This window comes from Polyodon spathula, chromosome 18, assembly GCF_017654505.1.
Source record: "Polyodon spathula isolate WHYD16114869_AA chromosome 18, ASM1765450v1, whole genome shotgun sequence".
In the NCBI taxonomy this organism is placed as follows: Eukaryota; Metazoa; Chordata; class Actinopteri; order Acipenseriformes; family Polyodontidae; genus Polyodon; species Polyodon spathula.
The window spans coordinates 25,784,174-25,803,676 of NC_054551.1; the positions used below are offsets into that span (position 1 = coordinate 25,784,174).

The 19,503-nt window shown below is 35.8% G+C and overlaps 1 protein-coding gene across 1 annotated transcript; it reads right to left on the bottom strand.

Annotated features, from left to right (window-relative positions):
- Window positions 1–532: 532 nt before the first annotated feature.
- LOC121330572 (palmdelphin-like) lies at window positions 533–14,205 on the bottom strand. The gene is made up of 9 exons (XM_041277181.1): window positions 13,973–14,205; window positions 8,694–8,745; window positions 6,803–6,883; window positions 6,214–6,344; window positions 5,155–5,269; window positions 4,934–4,958; window positions 4,710–4,826; window positions 3,423–4,508; window positions 533–1,197 (listed from the first exon to the last, which is right to left on the bottom strand). The coding sequence occupies exons 2-9, from the start codon at window positions 8,736–8,738 to the stop codon at window positions 1,154–1,156; spliced, it is 1,644 nt and encodes a 547-aa protein (XP_041133115.1). The 5' UTR covers window positions 8,739–8,745; window positions 13,973–14,205; the 3' UTR covers window positions 533–1,153.
- Window positions 14,206–19,503: the final 5,298 nt, after the last annotated feature.

Genomic DNA, 19,503 nt, shown 5'->3' on the forward strand with positions numbered 1-19,503 from the left:
GCATTACCACCACTAGGTGGTGCTAGTAACCAGGCAGACATTTTGTTTTCCTTACCTGAAGTTATACCGGTATATCATTGTGCAGCTTTTAAATCTTGTGTGTCATTAACACTTTTTATTGCATTAAATATGAATATTTGATTAAAAACATATACTTTGTAGTTTGTGAATATATTTTTCAGTCAATAATAATAACACTTCCTAATACCGGACCTTTCCAGAACCTTCTTTCACAGTTCTCAATATTAGATCAGTAATCCCTGTATATTGCCAAGAGCACATTTAAATGGTTGGGTTTTTTTTTTTTTTTGTAGGTATAATATGTATTTTGACCATGTACTTGTGCGTTTTGAACATTAAAAGCTGGTTTCACTGGACCTGATTAGTGCTAGTCTTGGACTAGCTCATGTTACTAGGTAAGGCATTGCAAGACTAGTGCTAACAGGGTGTTTGAAACCAGCCATAACACATTTAAATAAACTACAGACTATTTGTTATAAAAAGACTAAAACACCTGTAACAGAATCACTCATTTTTAATTGTTTCTGTAAAAGCAACATCAGCATGTTTGGCGCACAGCAAAATTTATCAATATAGTAATAGTTTTTAATTACATTTTCATGTACTGTACTAGTATTTAAGGTAGGACTTGGTTAGACATTGGATTACTTTTTTCCCCCAAACATAATTTACTACAGATAGAAATCTATTACAAAATACAATATTAAATGTGAATATATACAAACAACCAAAAAAGCAGAGTTAAAAATGACTTTTTAAAGGCACTTATTATGAATTTGGCATTTTATTTAAGTGAATATAGTATAGCCATAAACAAACTGAACAAATATCCCAATAATAATAATAATAATAATAATAATAATAATAATAATAATAATAATAATAATAATAATAATAATAATAATAATAACTGTCATTAGGCAATTTAGACAAACATAGATTCCTAATGCACTTGCGTATTGAGCAGTTTCATATCTCGTAGAAATAAACTGTATTGAAACTCATCCACAATGGTCACTGAATAGTTGATTCTGGTGCGGTTTGTGCAAAAAAGAAGTCTCGGGCTGTGTCCTTTCTTTGGATTACCTTCATGGAATCCTTAAGACAGCTACTGAAATCCCATCTTGGCATTTTACATCATTCTTTTGCCTAGTTTTGCCATTCTCAGTCTTAGTGCTGTGAATAAAGAAGAACATTTTCTAAGCAATTATGTATTTCTGAAGGGCATTATTTAATCAGCACATCTACTGTAATGTTTTCCATTCGAGTAGAAAGAAATAGGGACAGTTTACAGAAAATGAGTACAGACAAAGCAAAATTCAAGAAACAACTGTTGAGCTCAGTATACATCAATATACCCCAGTCATCTTTGCATTGTTTTTTTGTGCGTGTGTGTCTTCGCAAACAAGTTCTATTTTGGCTTATTTTGCCTCTTGGCAACCCCCCTTTGCCTAATTAATTACATTGAAATATTTATCAAGTGTAGGAAAGCTGGCCTTACAGACAATGGGAACAAGTGAGCACTTAACTCACAGAATACCGATGCTATCCTTTGCAGCAAAAAGCAATTCATATAAATAATTCGGTAGAAGACAGCCATTAATCAGTCCTAACTTTTGATGGTAGAATTTGTAAACAATTTAATGAGACTTTTAATTTATTACTTTTCTTTTGGGATTTACATTTGACCAAATGAACCTTGAGGGTTGGAAAACAAAGTAATTAAATGTGTACCAGACACCTCTTACTGATACAGCAGCACATATGCATTATTCAAGCATGCTATCCCCTGGTAAAGGAATTGTTTAACTTCCAGTACACTACTACTGCAATTTCAGGGCAAACTAATGTCTATACGATATGCTTAATGTTACTATTTCAGTGTCTAATTATTTAAGTGTTCTAAATAGGAACATTCATTATTCACTCCTATAATACAAGTAGCCTCTATTTGAATTGGTTATCAAGGGATATGACGAGGTAATGTACTCTACATAGGTTTGTGTCCCCACTGAATACAAGTAAATACACGTTTTTTAAGCTTTTCTTTTCTCTTATGAAACAAGTAATATACTGTACTGTGCTGTTAGTTGACATTTGCTTAATAGAGTGTTTGATTTAATTCGTCACTCAGCCCAAGATACAATTTTTTAAAACTTTTTATGCACTGTTGAATTTCACACATTCAATTCAAACTACTTCACATTTACTGCACTTTTAATGGCATCCAAAGCCATTTTTATTTATGTTTTACTTATCTCCCTGTATGTGTGTGTGTGTGTGTGTGTGTGTGTGTGTGTGTGTGTGTGTGTGTGTGTGTGTGCGTGCATGCGTGTGTGTGTGTATTGTGCTTATCAACTGTACGAGCAATATATCCTCAGCTGTAAACATGGCATCTTAATGTCAACACATTTGCAGTTGAAATATGAACGGTTAACAATAAAACACAATAAAATGCAGGGGCTGCAGTATTTCACTCTCACACAAACTGGTTTATCTGTATTGTATTTTTTTTCATTACAGTTCAAGATAAAAATGTAAAATAAATAAGGTCAAAATAGAAACCATCGTTATGAATGCTACTGTATGCTGTTTCAGCACATATAAAGCAAAGCTGTTATTTCAGTGTTAGTGAAGCATGGTCATTTCAAAGAAGTAAGCAGGAATCTAAAAAATATTCAGTATTTATTATTATTATTATTATTATTATTATTATTATTATTATTATTATTATTATTATTATTATTATTATTATCAAACTCTTCCTAAACAGAAGCAGATATATAGGATGACAGAATTTCAAGAAAATGTTTGTCAAAGGTTACAAAACAGTAGCAGTCAGCAAGCAGAAAGAGTGACATGCGTGTTGATGAAAACAGAATAGAGATGAAAGATTTGAAATAACTCTATAAAACAATAATCATAATGAATTACATTTTTTAGAGACATTTCTGGTAGAGCGTAAAAAAATATTTTTGTGAATCTATGATATACCGATATAAAACCCCTGCAATGTTTTTCTTAGGATAAGCCATTGGGAAGGATGTGTAAACTTGAATCATCACTGTCATTAAAACAATTAGCTTGCATTTGCCCCCATGCTGCCTTATTACCTTGCTTCCAAAAATACCAGTTTAATCAAAGCGGTGCTCCTATATCCAGAGGTTCATCCTTCAGTAAAGGCCAATTAGAGAAAGTGTTCTCTAACATACAGTGTTTATATAGACACAAGACAAGAAGTACACATATCAAGGTGGGTAATGTCAGCATGCATTGTGTATAGCAAACATGTACAGTGACAAATGTAGTGTATGGAAACCTTCACACAGAAGAACTTGATGTTAGTGTCTGATTAGACAGTTACATGAATGAGCATCAGCATGCTTTTTTCTTTTTTATACCTGTCATCGAAGGGTCACTGGTACCATCTCCAGTCATTGGCCCTTCAGTATACATGCGGTAGGGAGAATGAGTCAAGCTTGGTTCTTTCTCTTGCAGCGGGATTGAATTCATGTAAGGTGACCTGTTGTTCATGTTCAGGTTTATTCGTGGATCTGGAAGACACTGACCAGCCTTCGAGCTGATAGCTGGATGGGAAGCCTTGCTATGCTGCCCATCAGGATGGCAAGATGGCTGAGCATCGTGGTCAGCATCATCATTGTCAATATCTACCAGTTCAGCCCGAATAGCCCCCTCAAAACCCACAGCTTCATCCTCATCCTCTATACTTTGATAACCCATGAATATCATTGTAACTGGTTCCTCGCTTTCAACATTGACAGGCACAGCGTGTAGAGCATTGCATTTGGTATTCTCTTGATGGACTAAAGATGATTGACCATTACTGTACCCAGAATTAAGAAATGCTGCTGCAGAATGGTTTTCCCTTGGGTCCTGGCAAGGAATCTGCATTGGTTTTTGGTGATTTCTGGACATGTGTATTTCGTCTCCATTTTTTAAAATATTTTGGTTATTTCTGCTTACTGGCTTTTGTCCTTCCAACTGAGATCCAGTGAAATGAGACAACTGAGTCTGCGGAATAAAAGAAGAATGGTCTACGCCATCTTGAAAACGAGCTTTTTCATTGTGAAGTTGTGATTTAACGGGAGTGTGTCTGCCGCACATCTCTTGGGGTCTGTTTGGTTGTGGACTGTTTGGTTCTGGGCTGATCTGCTCCCTGACTTGCTTCTTGGGGGTTGAGGGTCTGCTGTACGGGCTTGAGAACACTGGTTCGTGGTATTCTAAATCAGACTTCTTTTCAGTGGCTTTCCTTAACAGCTCCTCTACCTCAACCGGGGACAGTTCCTCTAGCCCATTGTGATTGTTCCCCCCAGCAGAATTCACCGCGTAAATGGATTTTCTTCCGTCATCGTATACTTTAATCCCTTTCTCTTTAAACTCCTCAGCTGAGACAGTTGCCATCGACAGAACCTGACTTTCACCAGTCTTCATGTCCTTTTGCACATTGATCTCCATTGCAAACAAGGCTGAGGAGAAATTAAATGTTGCAACGACTGAATGTATTGCGCAGAAAATAACATTTCAACAATATCGCAACGGTTTGGAAAAATACTTAAGGTTTTACATAAATCATGCAACCTGTTGAAATATAGACTGGCTAAAGTTTGCTAAATGTATATACATTTAATTTCCTTTTGTTTTGCTGGACATCAAAACAACTTTCCTACCTTTTTTGGATTGATCATTATCTGGTTCAGGTTCTGGACTTGCCATTTTTTTCAGCTTTGAAGGTTTGTAAGATTTCGGAAGATCTGAGATCTTGGAATTAACATATGCAATTGACTCTGTATTGAAAACAAACAAACAAAAAAACACAATACTCCTGCTACACTTCATGGCCATCTTTAAAATCTTGTTTAAAAAAAAATTCAGATAGAGAGCAAGGTTTTACCTTTTTGGGCTTCAGCCTTTACAGCCTGTGAGGAAATAGTCAGAAAGAGTGAATTATGATTACTGAGCAAACCACAGGTAGCACTACAAGCATGAAAAGAAGTAGTGCAACTCCCACTCTTTGCCTGGCTGAAACTGCACCTTATATCCATATAAGCTTTCTTGTTTCTTAATTCCACAATATACCCTGAGTAGAGTTTATATAACAGGAATTCACCCTACCTTTATGATATCTTCAGGAGATTTCTCAACTTCTTTCAACCTTTTCAATATAATTCCCTCATTGGTTGAGATCTGTAACTCATGCTGTTCAAGAGCCTTGATTTCATTTTCCATCCTGTGATAAAAGTGAAATCATTACATTCTGACCTTTTCAGTTTGTTGCTATCTAATAATACTATTATTTTCTTCTATGGCTGCCCAGTATTTCCTTTTTGCTTCAAGAGGATGAGACAGAACTTGGCTATAACAAAAATCACCATCAATCACATTTGGACTCTGCCAAATCATTGTTCTGTGATTTCTTTCTTGGTACTTGAACACTGTTACCGTTAATTAATTGTCATGCCAATTGTTCACATGCAGTAAATATGCAGCCAGTGTTTTGTCCTTGTTGCACATTAGGTTTCTAGTATATACAAAGTGTTTGCATATCCAGATAAAATGAAAGAATGTTCTAGGTTACATTTTCAAACAACCTATGCTACAGTCATTTGGAATTATAAAAATCCTGAACGCAGTGAGATTTGACAGTGAGTGAAAATTGCTTAGAGATTCTGTCAAACACATTTAATTTGCCTATCTTTTCATTAGGTTTACATGTTTACAGTGTTATATATATATATATATATATATATATATATATATATATATATATATATAATATATATATATTATATATATATATATATATATATATACTGCTACAGATAGAAGACCTCCTCCAAGCAATGCCAGTGACTAAAGAGTCAGTTGGAGGCAATCTGCATTCTGTAAAGTAACCCTAACCCTAACCCTGAACCTAACAGCAGCTTGGTGACAGGGGGAAAGCACACAGTACTGTTTGAAAGTGCTGTTGGAATGCAATGTTGAACTAAGGTCCTCTCTACTTTGCAGATGTTGAGCATGACCCTGTGACACTTCCGGTCAAAATTCAGTAAGTCAAAATTCCTGCCTGGCTTAATTTACCCTGCCGGCAATTCTTTAGGCTCCCCTACCCCCACAAGTATAGATGTGACACATCAGTGTACCTATCCTGTTCAATAGTTTCCATTACTGTACCTTTGGATGTTACTCTCCAGCAGTGTGGTCTGTTGCTGGTCGTTTTGAGCCTGCTTTCTTATTTCCTCTTGTTCCTGCGGACTCTGGGCACTTAATCCGTCCATGAGCCATTTTTCTCTCAACGATTTTTTCTATTCATAGAACATGCAGTGCGATTCATATGAGTCATTGGTCACTCAACATGCAGTAATGAAAAGGGGCGTTGGGACAAGGCAATGATGAGAAAAAATAGGTTCAAGTTGTCTAGAGTAGCCCAAGCATTTTTGTAATCCTACTGTTGTCTTTTTTATATATATATCAAAGTTGCCAGCTGTCATGATTGGCACTGATACGATTTGCATATGGAAAAAGTTTGGGAAATACATATAAAAGAAACACCAGATATAATGCTGAACATTGTCTAGTCATGTAAAAAAAACAAAAACAAAAAAACAATAAGAAAACAACTTAAAATAATGCCCTGAGGTCACTACATTGAGAACTGACAATAATCAATACAAAGCTCAAGGCATGGCTTTTATAGATGTCACATAACATAGAATGATTAACCAATTGGTTAAGGAGGGGAAATATTATAAGTATACTGTACCTTTAAATATTGAAGCTTTAATTTTTCTTCTTCTATTTCTATCCTTTTTTTCCCAATGTCCTCTTGAATTCTTCTCTTATCCTGAGAAAAACATAACATACTAAATAAGACTGTACAGAAAATGGTTTGTTTCCGCTATGCATCCTGGTTGCAGTGTGTCAGGTAAAAATCCCAATCAACCAACCATAGTTAATAAACATTTCAGTCACCAATGGATTTTTTATGTTTGTTTTTTTTTTTTTAAATAAAAACAACATTAGTGTGACTTATAAAATGCCCATGTAGTTAGTAAATAATGTTCTTCCAAAACTGCATCTGTATTATTGTTACAATTAGGCTTAATTGTACAACATGTCACTGTGAGTCACATCAGATTTTCATGTTTCAAGGGTTTGGTCATTTGTTTTAGGTTCTGCATATTTTCCATCATTTACTGCACCTTATGAGGAAAATGGATGTGATTTTATATCTACATATATTTAAACACACTGATAGTATAATTAATACTAGAGTTGTAGTGGTATTTGTGAGATATTGAGACATTTAGTTCCGTTAAAAGTAGCTTGACATTAAAAAGTGACAATAGTTGGCATGACTATCTGTGTTATTCATCAACCTGTGTGAAAATACAATACTGGAACAATTGCCACACTGGAATTCAACAAGCCCGGCTGGCAATAACCATACTTTACTGTGAGTTGGGAAAAAAAAAAAAAGATAACCATAAATGCATTCATGCAGGTGAAGCACAACTTTTAATTTAGTATGATTATTATTATTAAGTCAAGTATATTGAATTATGTTGGCTTTCAACCATGCCCTCCTATTATTAATCTTAAATGAAATGCTTTCAGTAGAAATTATACATGTCTGAACAGTGTGTGTGCGTTGAAAGGGTGGCAGGGTACTGGAGGGCAATGTTTAACAAAAAACATTTTAAACTCATGTCTACTCATGCCAACGCTAAAATGTCAAACACCTCAGGGTAATCTAAGTAAAGGGCAATGACATCGTTTGGAGAATTAACCTGTTTGAAATCCTGCCAAGGACAAGAACAACTTTGAAAGTCTTTCCTTGCTCTCAGAAGATGACATCAGTGTGTATGGAAGAAAGACCCTGGGACAGCTTTGAACGAAAACAAAATCTTACTGTAGTGGATACGTTTCTTAATTTCTATGATTCAAAGATACATCAATATAGGATTGTGTTTGACATTGTGGCTTTTTTTTAAATTGAATGAATTTTTTAAAAAAAATTTTTTTTTTTTTTTAAATTAACAAGAAGTTGCATTTTCAGTCCCATATTAACATATTAACAAATTAGCATATTAACAATCTCATATAATGCAGGATGAATCATAGCTGGTGCACCCTTTGTTTTCTATTAATAATCTTTGCCTGTAAAGCACAGTCTGAGTGGAAACTGATGCCCTCTTTTTGAATATAAATCAATGCTTCTCATATGACAGTGGAACAGCCAGGTCAACCACTGTGTCTAAATATACTTATTAGAAAATAAAAAGATTACCAGGCAAGCAGCATTTATCAGTTAAATAACTTTGATATATTATTCAAACATCAACATCATATGTAAGAAATAAATAATGACTCTTTTGACCTGTGCTGGTGACCTTCACATTCATAAAGAACACACACTTTAGCCTTTTTCCTTGGTGGGTGTGTATCTGTTAAAGTAAGCAATGCTTACTAAAATAAACAGTGCACTCATAGGACTGAGAGAGAAAAAAAGTTAATAATGCTCTCTGAGCGAATTCTAAACATACAATTCAATTTGATACAAGTGGTTTTTTGTTGTTGTTTCTTTTACAGTTCATAGTTTTCACACTTCCTCTAAATATTTAAACCATGTAACTCAAACAGGGATGACTTACTGTAATGGCTTGGAGTCGCTCCTTCAGCAGTTCTGCCTCTTCCATTTTGACACTGAAACAAAATCAGAGCTAAACTGTAAGAGCTGTAATCATCAGCAGACAGCAGGCTGGGTGGTAGGAAGGCATGCACACAGTACAGTATAGAATATTCAGCAATGCTCCAGGGAACCAAGGAGACTGTGGGGCAGTTGGGCAGAGGATCAGAGGAGGCTGTCTCTGGAAGACACATGTCACAGGGTGTGTGGAGGAGGCAGACTCAGATTTTTGGCATGACAGACATGTTTTATTGACATATCACATGTCTGATTTAACAAATTGTTCCAGGAGATGGATTGGCTCGTGTTAGTGCTATATTGTAAGATTAGCCAGTGTTTGGTTAGTTATTGAAGTGGGGAATCATTAGATCTTTTATAAAACAGACATACATTCATGAAAAACCACCCCCCCCCCCCCCCCCCCCCCCCCCCCCCCCTTCCATAGGAGCTATGAACACGTTGCAGAGTATATGGTTTCTTTGGTAAAAACAACTATATATTTTTTTTACTTTTAAATTAAATGTATTTAGATTCCAGCCACATTCATAAATGTCTCTGACCATATCAGTGTTCTATAATGACTTTTTTTTTAAATTTAGCTTCAGGAGAATTGTGTTTCTTCATTTGCGTTTTAAACTTTTTGTTCTGAATTATATATTCCCCTGTTACAGTGAGAGCTCCAATATTCTAAGCTTGGCACCCATCCACTGGTGGGATAATGACCAGTAAACTTGTAATCTGATTGGTTGAAATTATCTCGGAGGCATACACAGCTGAAAGTCAACTGTAGACATAAAGTTCTGTTCCGTAACTGCATAAAATTGGATTCAGGTCAAACCCCCCCCCCCACCACCATAACTATAATTCCGTAAACTGCAAGTATGTTTTAATAGTAATTCAACTGTAGTCACTTATGGGTCAAGCTTGTTATCTTGGTTTGAATCGTGGTGCAGATGGCATAGACAGTGACCAGCTGTCAGCTTGCCAGCCTCAAATGGCTTTCTACCAGAGTTCTATACGCTGGCAAGATGCTGGATATTCAAAGCATAGGCTCACAACAGCTGTTTCTTAATCTGAGACATTTTGGCTACTTGATTTTAGTGAAAAATGAATCTCCTTAATACATATATACAAAAGTGGAGGGATTTTTAAATGTATTTATTTTAACCAGCTGCCCTTAATACTTATTTTTGGTCGAAGGACTGACAATAACTAGAAACACAACAGGTGATAGATTTTCGATATGAAACTAGCACGTACCATTAAAAAATATTGACACGAAGTTCAACCCCCAAAAATGTAGAGTCGATTTTTCTTAGTTATGTTGTTTACAAGTCTAAATTGATCAATATGTATAACTGCATTCGTGTGTCATTCATTTTTTTAATCAACTATTTCAATAACAAGTCCTAAATGTAACCTCATACTAAGGCAATATTCATTCTAAAAACATTGATGAAGGCTTGCTGTCAAAACTTTTTTGTAATACTACAATATTAGTAAAGCTTTTGTTCTTAAACCCACAAGACTACAAAACCCTTACTGGCACATGAATGCTAAGGTTACACTCCTGTGAAAAGCTACAGAACAACATTCCACATTCTAGAAACACATGCTAGAACTGCAGCGGTTCTTAAAAGCCTCCATAGCCTTTAAATAATGTTAATATAGTAAAGGGACACATGTATGGTATGATTTCAAATGAAGAGGGACACTACATTGGTACAATGGTGTAATAGTTGTTCTGTATTTAAAAGAAAACTATACAAAATAAGTACTGTAATATGGAAACAGTTAAGTGAATAAATCGAGGTTAACCATTCAGTAACTGTCAATACTAACAGTGAGAGAGATGCACATCAACACGTATGATCCATCCTCTTCAAGGAGCCCATCAGCACGTCCACAATCTCCAATTACAGTTTCCTTGAAACATAACCCTGTTACAACCACAGACAGTAGGTCCCCAGACCCCTTAACACACTATTTGGAAGGTTTGGTGGCTTAGGATATGTGAACACTGGCAGAATGAACACTACTGATGCAGCAGCTATTTGGGAGCACCAGTTTCTACACATAAATTGCAGTGCTCAAATTTGCTAGACGGTGAGTGTGGGTGGTCTCTCTTCATTTATGAGTGTCAGCATTTCAAATGTATTTGAGAATGCATTAATACCACTTTTTATTGGATTCCCAATGCCAAGACAAACAGACTTAGCTTGTTTAAGAACGTTGCAGCTAGATGTATTCTGACTCACTCCTAAAAAGCTAGCAGGCTGTATCACCCCTATTTATCTCTTCTGACTTTAGGAACTAAGAAGGTACTTTATTAGTTATGCTGGTCACAAATAACATCCTGGATTGTCTCGGTAATTACTCTGTGATTTGATCACCTCAAATGCACACAGCCTTTAAATGAGGTCAGTAGAAGCTGAATTTCTTGACAACTTCTAAATACCGGGATGGCAGAGCTATCAACCATCATGTGTCTGAGCTGTAAAATACTCTCCCCAGACACACCAGAAGCAACGGTATTCACATCATAACCCTGCAATGAAATATGTAAGACCAAGAATGCAACATGGTCAAAATGACCAAACCAAACCAGGATTGCTATTCTTTAATACCATTAAAATTATTACCTGAATCCATTTTGTTTTTTGTATTTATCCAACTGCTAACTGTTTTTGAATCAGCATATTGAAAAGGAAACATGCAGTATTATTCACTTCTGATTATTAGCACTTGAAAATCGATCAAAAGGCATAGTACCACAGAGCTGCATGGTTAATGTACTGGACAGAATAGTAGAATTACATTTACAGAAGCCCCAAGATGTCTTTATGGATGCATAGCTTTAGTTAAGCTGCTCTGCTATATGTAATGTGCTAGGTAAAGCTCACACTGTATTGTTTTGTATTAAAGATCAATGGGGGCCAAAATAAAACTTAGAAATAGAGAATTGTGCATTGTGTAGTTTGAATGCCCACCCGAGAGGTGGGTGCTACATAATGCCAAGGGTGGGCATTACACTCTCATTTATCACACACTACCCCATGCAGTATTTTTTATAATCTCACACTATCCCATGCAGTAATTATATAATCGAAGTGAGCGAGAAAAAACAGCAACTATGTGAGGTACGGTTGGAATTCCTGTCAGTTTGTTGCTGGGGTCGTACTCTGTTGCTGGGGTTGCACTCTGTTGCTGGGGTCTCACTCTGTTGCTGGGATGGCACTCTGTTGCTGGGGTCGCACTCTGTTGTTGGTGTTAATGAGTGCATGTTTCCCATAATAACCGGAAGGTTATTAGGGAAAATATCAATTGGATGAGCCCATTGAAAAAATTGCTCACCAGTTATTATATCTTAGTATTAAAATGCAAGAAGGCTTCAGAAATAACCACTCTCCATCTGTTTTTTTTTTTTTTTTTACAATAATGCATCTAAAAATAACACACTACTGTGCCCCCAGAGACCCTGAAAGAATGCCTGTTAGAGACTTTATAGCTTTGAGGATGATTATTGAGGATTTACAAGAGGTGAGAGCCGAGCCAAGTGAATTTGACAAAATTCTTGTGGCATGTGGTTGTTTATTACTCTCTTTGCCCTGCATGGAAATAAGGACTGTTTATAGTCACAAGAATGCAGCAGCAGGTTGAAACATCCTTCCCTTGCAAATGACTTTCCTGCTCAAAAGTGAATTCTCAGCCTATTTTTTAAAAATGTTAAAAAAAAAGAACTTTGATGAAATGAAAAAAACTCAATTTTCTATTCATGTTGTTTAGATACTTTTAAACTCAATGCAATACAGGACTTTGGTCAGATAAGAACAAGTCTTTATTAAAACTGTAGGTAATCTACATAGCAGAATGTTTCATCCAATAGTATCCATCCATAACATTGTTTACCAGTAGAATCTTAGAAGAAAAGTAGCCCAAGAGTTTGAATTTACCTACTGGTGATATTGTTGTTGAAACTTTGGTTTCAATAGAGTGTCATCAGGCCACAGCCTTTTAAATTTAGATACAATGTACAAAATGTAACTGGAGGATCAAGATTAGAAATGGTCCTGTGGAACACATGTACACTATAGAATAGTAATCTAAAGTATGCAATTTTCTTTTAAAAGTGCAATTATCTGTATGCTGTGGTATGTAGGGCTGGTGTTTAAAAAACAAAACAGAGATAACAAATGTAAAAACTACTGCCAGAACCAGCATATTGACACCTAATTCCACAACCATTAAAATACAATCACAAATAGCTACTGACAAGAAGTCTGAATCTGAATATCAATTAAACTACAGAAAGTTATCTTACAGTACATGTTAGAACCTGCTTTTCTTATTCAATATATTCTCTAAATATATTTCCTATGCAGAAACTTAAGTGTCACCCAAAGTAATTATCAGTGACCCTATACACAATGTAAAGGTTCCAGTAGGATGCATGTTCTGTGTAATCTGCCTTTTTTAATCTAATCATCAAAAGTTTAGGCAGTAAATCTCTGCGGCATCGGCTTCTACTATAGCAACTGGACAAATAGTAACATTGTATTGTGAGCTGTAAAAGTGTCTTCTGCTTTGTCCCAACATGGCTTGTTAAAAAGTACACCTATAAATTTCAAGGCGGTTTCTGACTTAGTTTGTATTAGAATAGTTAGAATAAAGAAAATCATATTTACAGGTCTAAACGTACACAAAGTCAATGACAGAAGTAAATACATAAAACATCTCTAGCTTCAAAAAATCATACATTTTAATGTAAAACCAAGAAAAGGCAAGTAGACAAATGTTTTGTTTGGCATTGTTATAACATCAATGTTATAATTCAATAAACAATGGTGTTATTCCTTTCCACCCACTTTTATAATAATGAATAGGACTCTTATCAGAGAAATCTACTGTCTTATATATATATATATATATATATATATATATATATATATATATATATGTCCCTTGCACTGGCCTCCCTCGCTTCTGTTGGCCCAAGAAGTATTACAGACCCCTTGCGGTTAGATTTAATAGCTGAAATAGCATCAAGATTACAAGCATTACAATATTATCAGATCTTTTCTTTTAATCTACTGCTTTTAAACAAAAATAAAAAAATAAAACTTTTTAAGAACTAGTTATTAAACACTATTGTGCACAGAACTCTAGTGCAGAACAGAGTACAGTGCACAACATCTTATCTATATATGTATTGTATATGTAATACACAGAAAATAAAACACTTACCTTGTTTCTTAAATTCCGTAGAGACTGTTGACAACAGGAAGCTGAGCTCACGCCACTGTGAACAGCGGTGCTTGGGATGTGTCCTGCATAGCTTAGCTCTGACACTAGTCTGGCAGTTCAGGTAGGCTCAGGGTTTAGATTGGGATTTTCAGTATCGGCAGTCTGTGCTCTCACCAATGAAAACTGCCTGTCAAAAATGAGTCAACATCTCAGTGCACAGCAGAACTTCTTTTCCAATAAAGAAAGTTCAAACTTGGCTGTGTCTTCCTATTGTCTACACAGCTGTTTCTCACTGACTGACATGCACAGGCATGGACACGCAATTAGTACATTACCTTTCTCCCAAATTAGCTTCAAAGACTTTGTCATTACATCAAGCAGCTTCAATCCTCAAACTGCCAACAATTTGCTTCCCATGCTGCCTTACCAACTATTGCAATTCCATTAGTTTGAAAGTTTCTCCCTTATATCACTATATTTAATTTGTTTTCAAAAGTAATGCAATAATCACTATGGTTTTCAGAAACTCCAACTGATATAAGACTGAAAATTGAATTTACTATTTTGTCAGATAAATGTTGTTATGTCTTGTGCATTTACAGTAGTGTATAGTGCTTTATTGTGCATAGAACAGTTTAATGTATGTAAAAGAGTATATGACTACCATTGAAAAAACATACAGTTTTTTAAACTAAGTTGGTAACTTTATTTATCTTGTTTGGCATGACTGTGTAATACGTAACCTAGTAACCCCAGATAAATAAAATTTGAATAAAAAAGATTGATTTAGCCTACATTTCAGTATATACTTTGCAAGTCTTCTTATTAGACGAATCTCAGTACTAGAATTGTACAAAGTTGTTTGTACATACATATGTACTGATAAGTGCATACATGCACTCCATTCAGTGCATGGATCCATCACGTCTATTGTATATGCTTCTTGATTCTGACCTATTTATGTGCAATTGTCTACAAAGATTTCAATACTATTAAGTAACATACATCCATATTTTGTTCCTGGCAGATATTTAATCAAGTTTCCAGAGTCATTTATTAAATGATCTTAATTTACTTGGCAGGGAAATTATAAAAAATAAACATATTATTAACTTTGACATCAAGGCACCTGACTATATATCAACAAATAAATGTACTGGATTAAACACCCAAAAAATGAGAAGTCAGTTTGTAAATACAATACCTTCTGCTGCAGTCTTTTAACACATTGTAGCAAGGCGACTGGCCTGCACATTGGGAAATTAGTGTTGGTGTAACTTGTATGGGGAAATGGGTTTATTATGTGTGCACTTTGGAATTGTTATGTTTGTTTGATTAATTGATTGTGTACAGACGGGCGCTCGATTGCTGCTTACTAGGACTGGTTGAGAGGAAGGGCAGCAAGTGATTGGCTGTGCTGGTCCTCAATCAGCTACAGCTACGCAACCCTGAAACTGCAACACAGTGCTTGTGAGGGCAATGCCCAGCGAAGGCCGTATAGAGAAGCAGGAATCATTGTATGAATACCGGCTCATAGGTATATTAGTTTAGGGGATACTGATCCCAAGTAATATATAGCAAGGGTTAGTAGTGTAGCAGGTTCCTGGAGCAGGACGCCTCGTTCAGTAAGGCAAGCATTCGTCCTGTGTGGCACCTTTAATTTGTAGTTTTGTTTTATTTTGCCTTTTGCATGGCCTGCTGTATGTGTCCTCTATGCTCTACCATCGTTGGTAGAGTCACATAACCCATTTGTTTACTTTTGTTCTTTGGTGTTAATAAACCCTGCGTGCTCGTGGGGCGTGACAAACACACCAGACCTGTCAACTCCAGTATTCACTGGGAGTCTCTCGTAATTTGGACCCTTCTCCCGGACATCTGCCAGCACAGATTTTCTCCCGTATTCTACTCATTCAATGCTTGAGGCAAGTTCACATACTTAGCCACGCATCTACCCCCACCCCCAACTATTTTCAAAAGTTGACAAGTATGAGATTTCAGTTAACAGAAGCTACAGTATTTTGAAAACTCAATGTTGACAGGTATGCACCAATCCTTTGTGTCTCTCCACTCACTCAGTGTCATACCCACACAAGTGACAGACACCCTGACACACAAATGCATTGTAATATCTGTATCATTTTTACTTTAGAATGGGTGTGTATACTTTTGTCTCTTGCTCTCAGTATTTCACATTAATTTAGCAACCGAGCAGGACTAATAAGGATATTTGCATATTCTATATAGTTCTCAAATGGGCAGTTTTAATAGAAAGACATGTTATAGCAACATGTTATGTTGTAAGTTATTTTGTTATATTTAAAAACATTGTATCTTGTAAGCTACAGTAGGATAAAGAAAGTTCTCTGTTTGCTTGCCTTATTTTCAGGAAGTACAGTATTACTTCGAATTTAAGACGCCCTCGAATTTAAGATGCAACTCAAATTTCCCACCCTCAATTTGAGGAAAAAATAAAACATCAAATAAATATGCATCTACAAAGATACAACCTCAATTATGCATATGGAGGCAGTTTGCGGCTGTCTGCTGTCACACAGAGCATTAGAGTTATGTCTTGGTTCTCATTTCCAGTTGTGATTACTCACACCTGTTTTTCTCCCAATTTATGAACTGTGGTATTGCTCTCCATGTCGAAAAATATGTAGGTCTGATCAGCATTTCTGATCTGTTCAAGCTAGTACTGTTTGCTAGAAACACTTAAAAACTGTAAAAGCTTTTCTTTGAATTCCTCAGGAAGCTAATAATGATGCTTCTTTGAAAATGCCTGCCTGTGTGTCATGGATGATTTGAGATGGGACAGTAACTTTTTTGTTTGTCTTTTCTCAGCAGTCAGTCACATTGCTGCTGGTGTATTTAGGTAGCGACGTCTGTCTTTATTTTATCTCGGCAGTCAGTCACTTTGCTGTTTGTGTACTCAGTCACGTCTTTTTGTTGGTGATTTTAATACACACATCACTACTATACTCAAATTTAAGACGCAGGCTATTTTTGAGATGCAAAACATTTTTCAAAAAATGTGTCTTAAATTTAAAGGAATACGGTATGTACGGTATATTTAATTTCCTACGTCATTTGACATCAGCAGTGTGTCAAAGCATGCCATTGGCTGGAAAGCATGCTAAGGGAAAAATCTGGTTGGTTAATGACAGGGAAAAAGGCATTGAAGGGGTGGGACATTTTCAATCTCCAGGACAAGAATAACTGAAAGCAAGGTTTGCAAACAGAGATCTCTGTAACTTACTGTAATACCAGATATCACATTTTAAAACAAAATATATTTTTTCTGTAACACGTGGTTCTTACAAAACTGTACATTTGAGACCAGCAATGGAAGTTTATAACTGAGATGTATGGAATTATTTTCTTTGCTATAACCACACATTAAAACCAAACTGCTTTGGTCTTCCTTTCGTTCAAAGACCGGCACCTGTGTTAGGATATACTTAATGATTTGCACAGGTGTACTGCCACAAATATTGACTAATTCTAATATCTGCCAGGTTTTACTGTTTTCTCCAGGCTCTTCCACAGCAATCTAACACACTGTACAAGACTTTCATGCAAATGAAATAATCATTCCAATACACCCACAGCCTTCTGTCTCTCTGCTCCTCTCTCTCAGATTGCCTGAAGCAGGTAGAAAAGTATCCATGGAAACGATTTGAAACTCTCTCAGTGTTTTGTTTTGAGCCCTCCAGCATCTCTTTCAAAAAAAAAAAAAAAAAAAAAACACTGAATCAACTGTCCTTGGCTCCATTTTTAGTTGTAAAGAAAAATTGAAGATTATATATATATATATTTTTTAAATGTCCTATTCAGGATTTGTTGAAAATCATTTGGCCGTGACCCAAAGAAAATAAGTTGGCATGGTGAATCATTGCCTTACAGAGAGAGCAGAGGAGGGAGAAGCTCAGCAAGACTCAAGAGCTACTTGTTTTATTGTCACAGTAGTCAAACGAATGTAAACATGGCTGAATGATTTATTTGCATGCACGTTATTTATATCTTCTGAATCCAGGACACTGTTTACCAGAAAGATAGGCTTATATAAATTACACTGAACAATTCCCCCTCCAGTAAAATACAACAGCAATCTTTGCCAAAATAGAGGATTGTGACCAGTTTGTGAAAATGTTTGTGAAGATGTTTACTGTATTCCTTACTGTGTTATATAAGAGCAGCGTGCTATATACAGTAGGTGTGAGTTATACAAGGTGTGCAGTGTGCTCATGTTACTGTAGTCTATGTAAGTCTGCTTAGTATACACAAGGGATGTTTCACTATACATTAGTGTTTGTTAGATTAATTATAGTAATGATAGACTCTACAAGCGGGGTATAATATATACTACATGAAGAAATTGATGACATTTGCTTTTCTATTCTGTTTCCCTTTGGCCATTCTGTCTGGCAGACCTCGAAATGAGCTCACGGGTACAGAATGCTCAGTCAGACTGCTGTTCAAACAAAAATACTTCCACAAATCAGTCCAGGGACAGGTTGCAGAAAGCAGTCAAATGTCTGGCATTCCTGCTCTGTGGTCAGATTGTTCTTGGTGAGTTAAAAATAAAAGCCTCACAAGGTGTTACATTCTCCCCTTTACTCTAATTATTGACATCCTCTTATTTTTTTTCCGTCTCTGCATCATCTACAGCTGTTAATTACTGCACAGCATATGAAACCCACAGTGATAATTAAAATCTAGGAGTACATTAGCAAATGTGAATAATATTTCAAGTACATTGTCTTTATATCCTGTTGTACATGTTAAATTTTTATATATGTTTTTTCAATATCTTTTCGGTATTTTGTCAAGCTAAATCAAGTATTTAATTTTAGCACTTTAAACAGTTTTATACATACAGCTCTGGAAAAAATTAAGAGAACACTGCAAAATTATCAGTTTCTCTGGTTTTACTATTTATAGGTATGTGTTTGGGTAAAATGAAAATTTTTGTTTTATTCTATAAACTACTGACAACATTTCTCCCAAATTCCAAATAAAAATATTGTCATTTAGAGCATTTATTTGCAGAAAATGACAACTGGTCAAAATAACAAAAAAGATGCAGTGTTGTCAGACCTCGAATAATGCAAAGAAAATAAGTTCATATTTATTTTTAAACAACACAATATTAATGTTTTAACTTAGAAAAAGTTCAGAAATCAATATTTGGTGGAATAACCCTGATTTTCAATTACAGCTTTCATGCATCTTGGCATGCTCTCCACCAGTCTTTCACATTGATGTTGGGTGACTTTATGCCACTCCTGGTGCAAAAATTAAAGCAGCTCGGCTTTGTTTGATGGCTTGTGACCATCCATCTTCCTCGTGATCACATTCCAGAGGTTTTCAATGGGGTTCAGGTCTGGAGATTGGGCTGGCCATGACAGGGTCTTGATCTGGTGGTCCTCCATCCACACCTTGATTGACCTGGCTGTGTGGCATGGAGCATTGTCCTGCTGGAAAAATCAATCCTCAGAGTTGGGGAACATTGTCAGAGCAGAAGGAAA

Bases quoted from the DNA above. Each gene is read 5' to 3' on its own strand.
- LOC121330572 (XM_041277181.1), bottom strand. From the start codon at position 8,738: ATGGAAGAGGCAGAACTGCTGAAGGAGCGACTCCAAGCCATTACA. The intron at 5,270-6,213 runs GTACAGTAATGG...CTTTTATCACAG, and splicing joins CTGGAGAGTAACATCCAAAG to GATGGAAAATGAAATCAAGG. The intron at 4,827-4,933 runs GTAAAACCTTGC...TTTTCAATACAG, and splicing joins AAAGGCTGAAGCCCAAAAAG to AGTCAATTGCATATGTTAAT.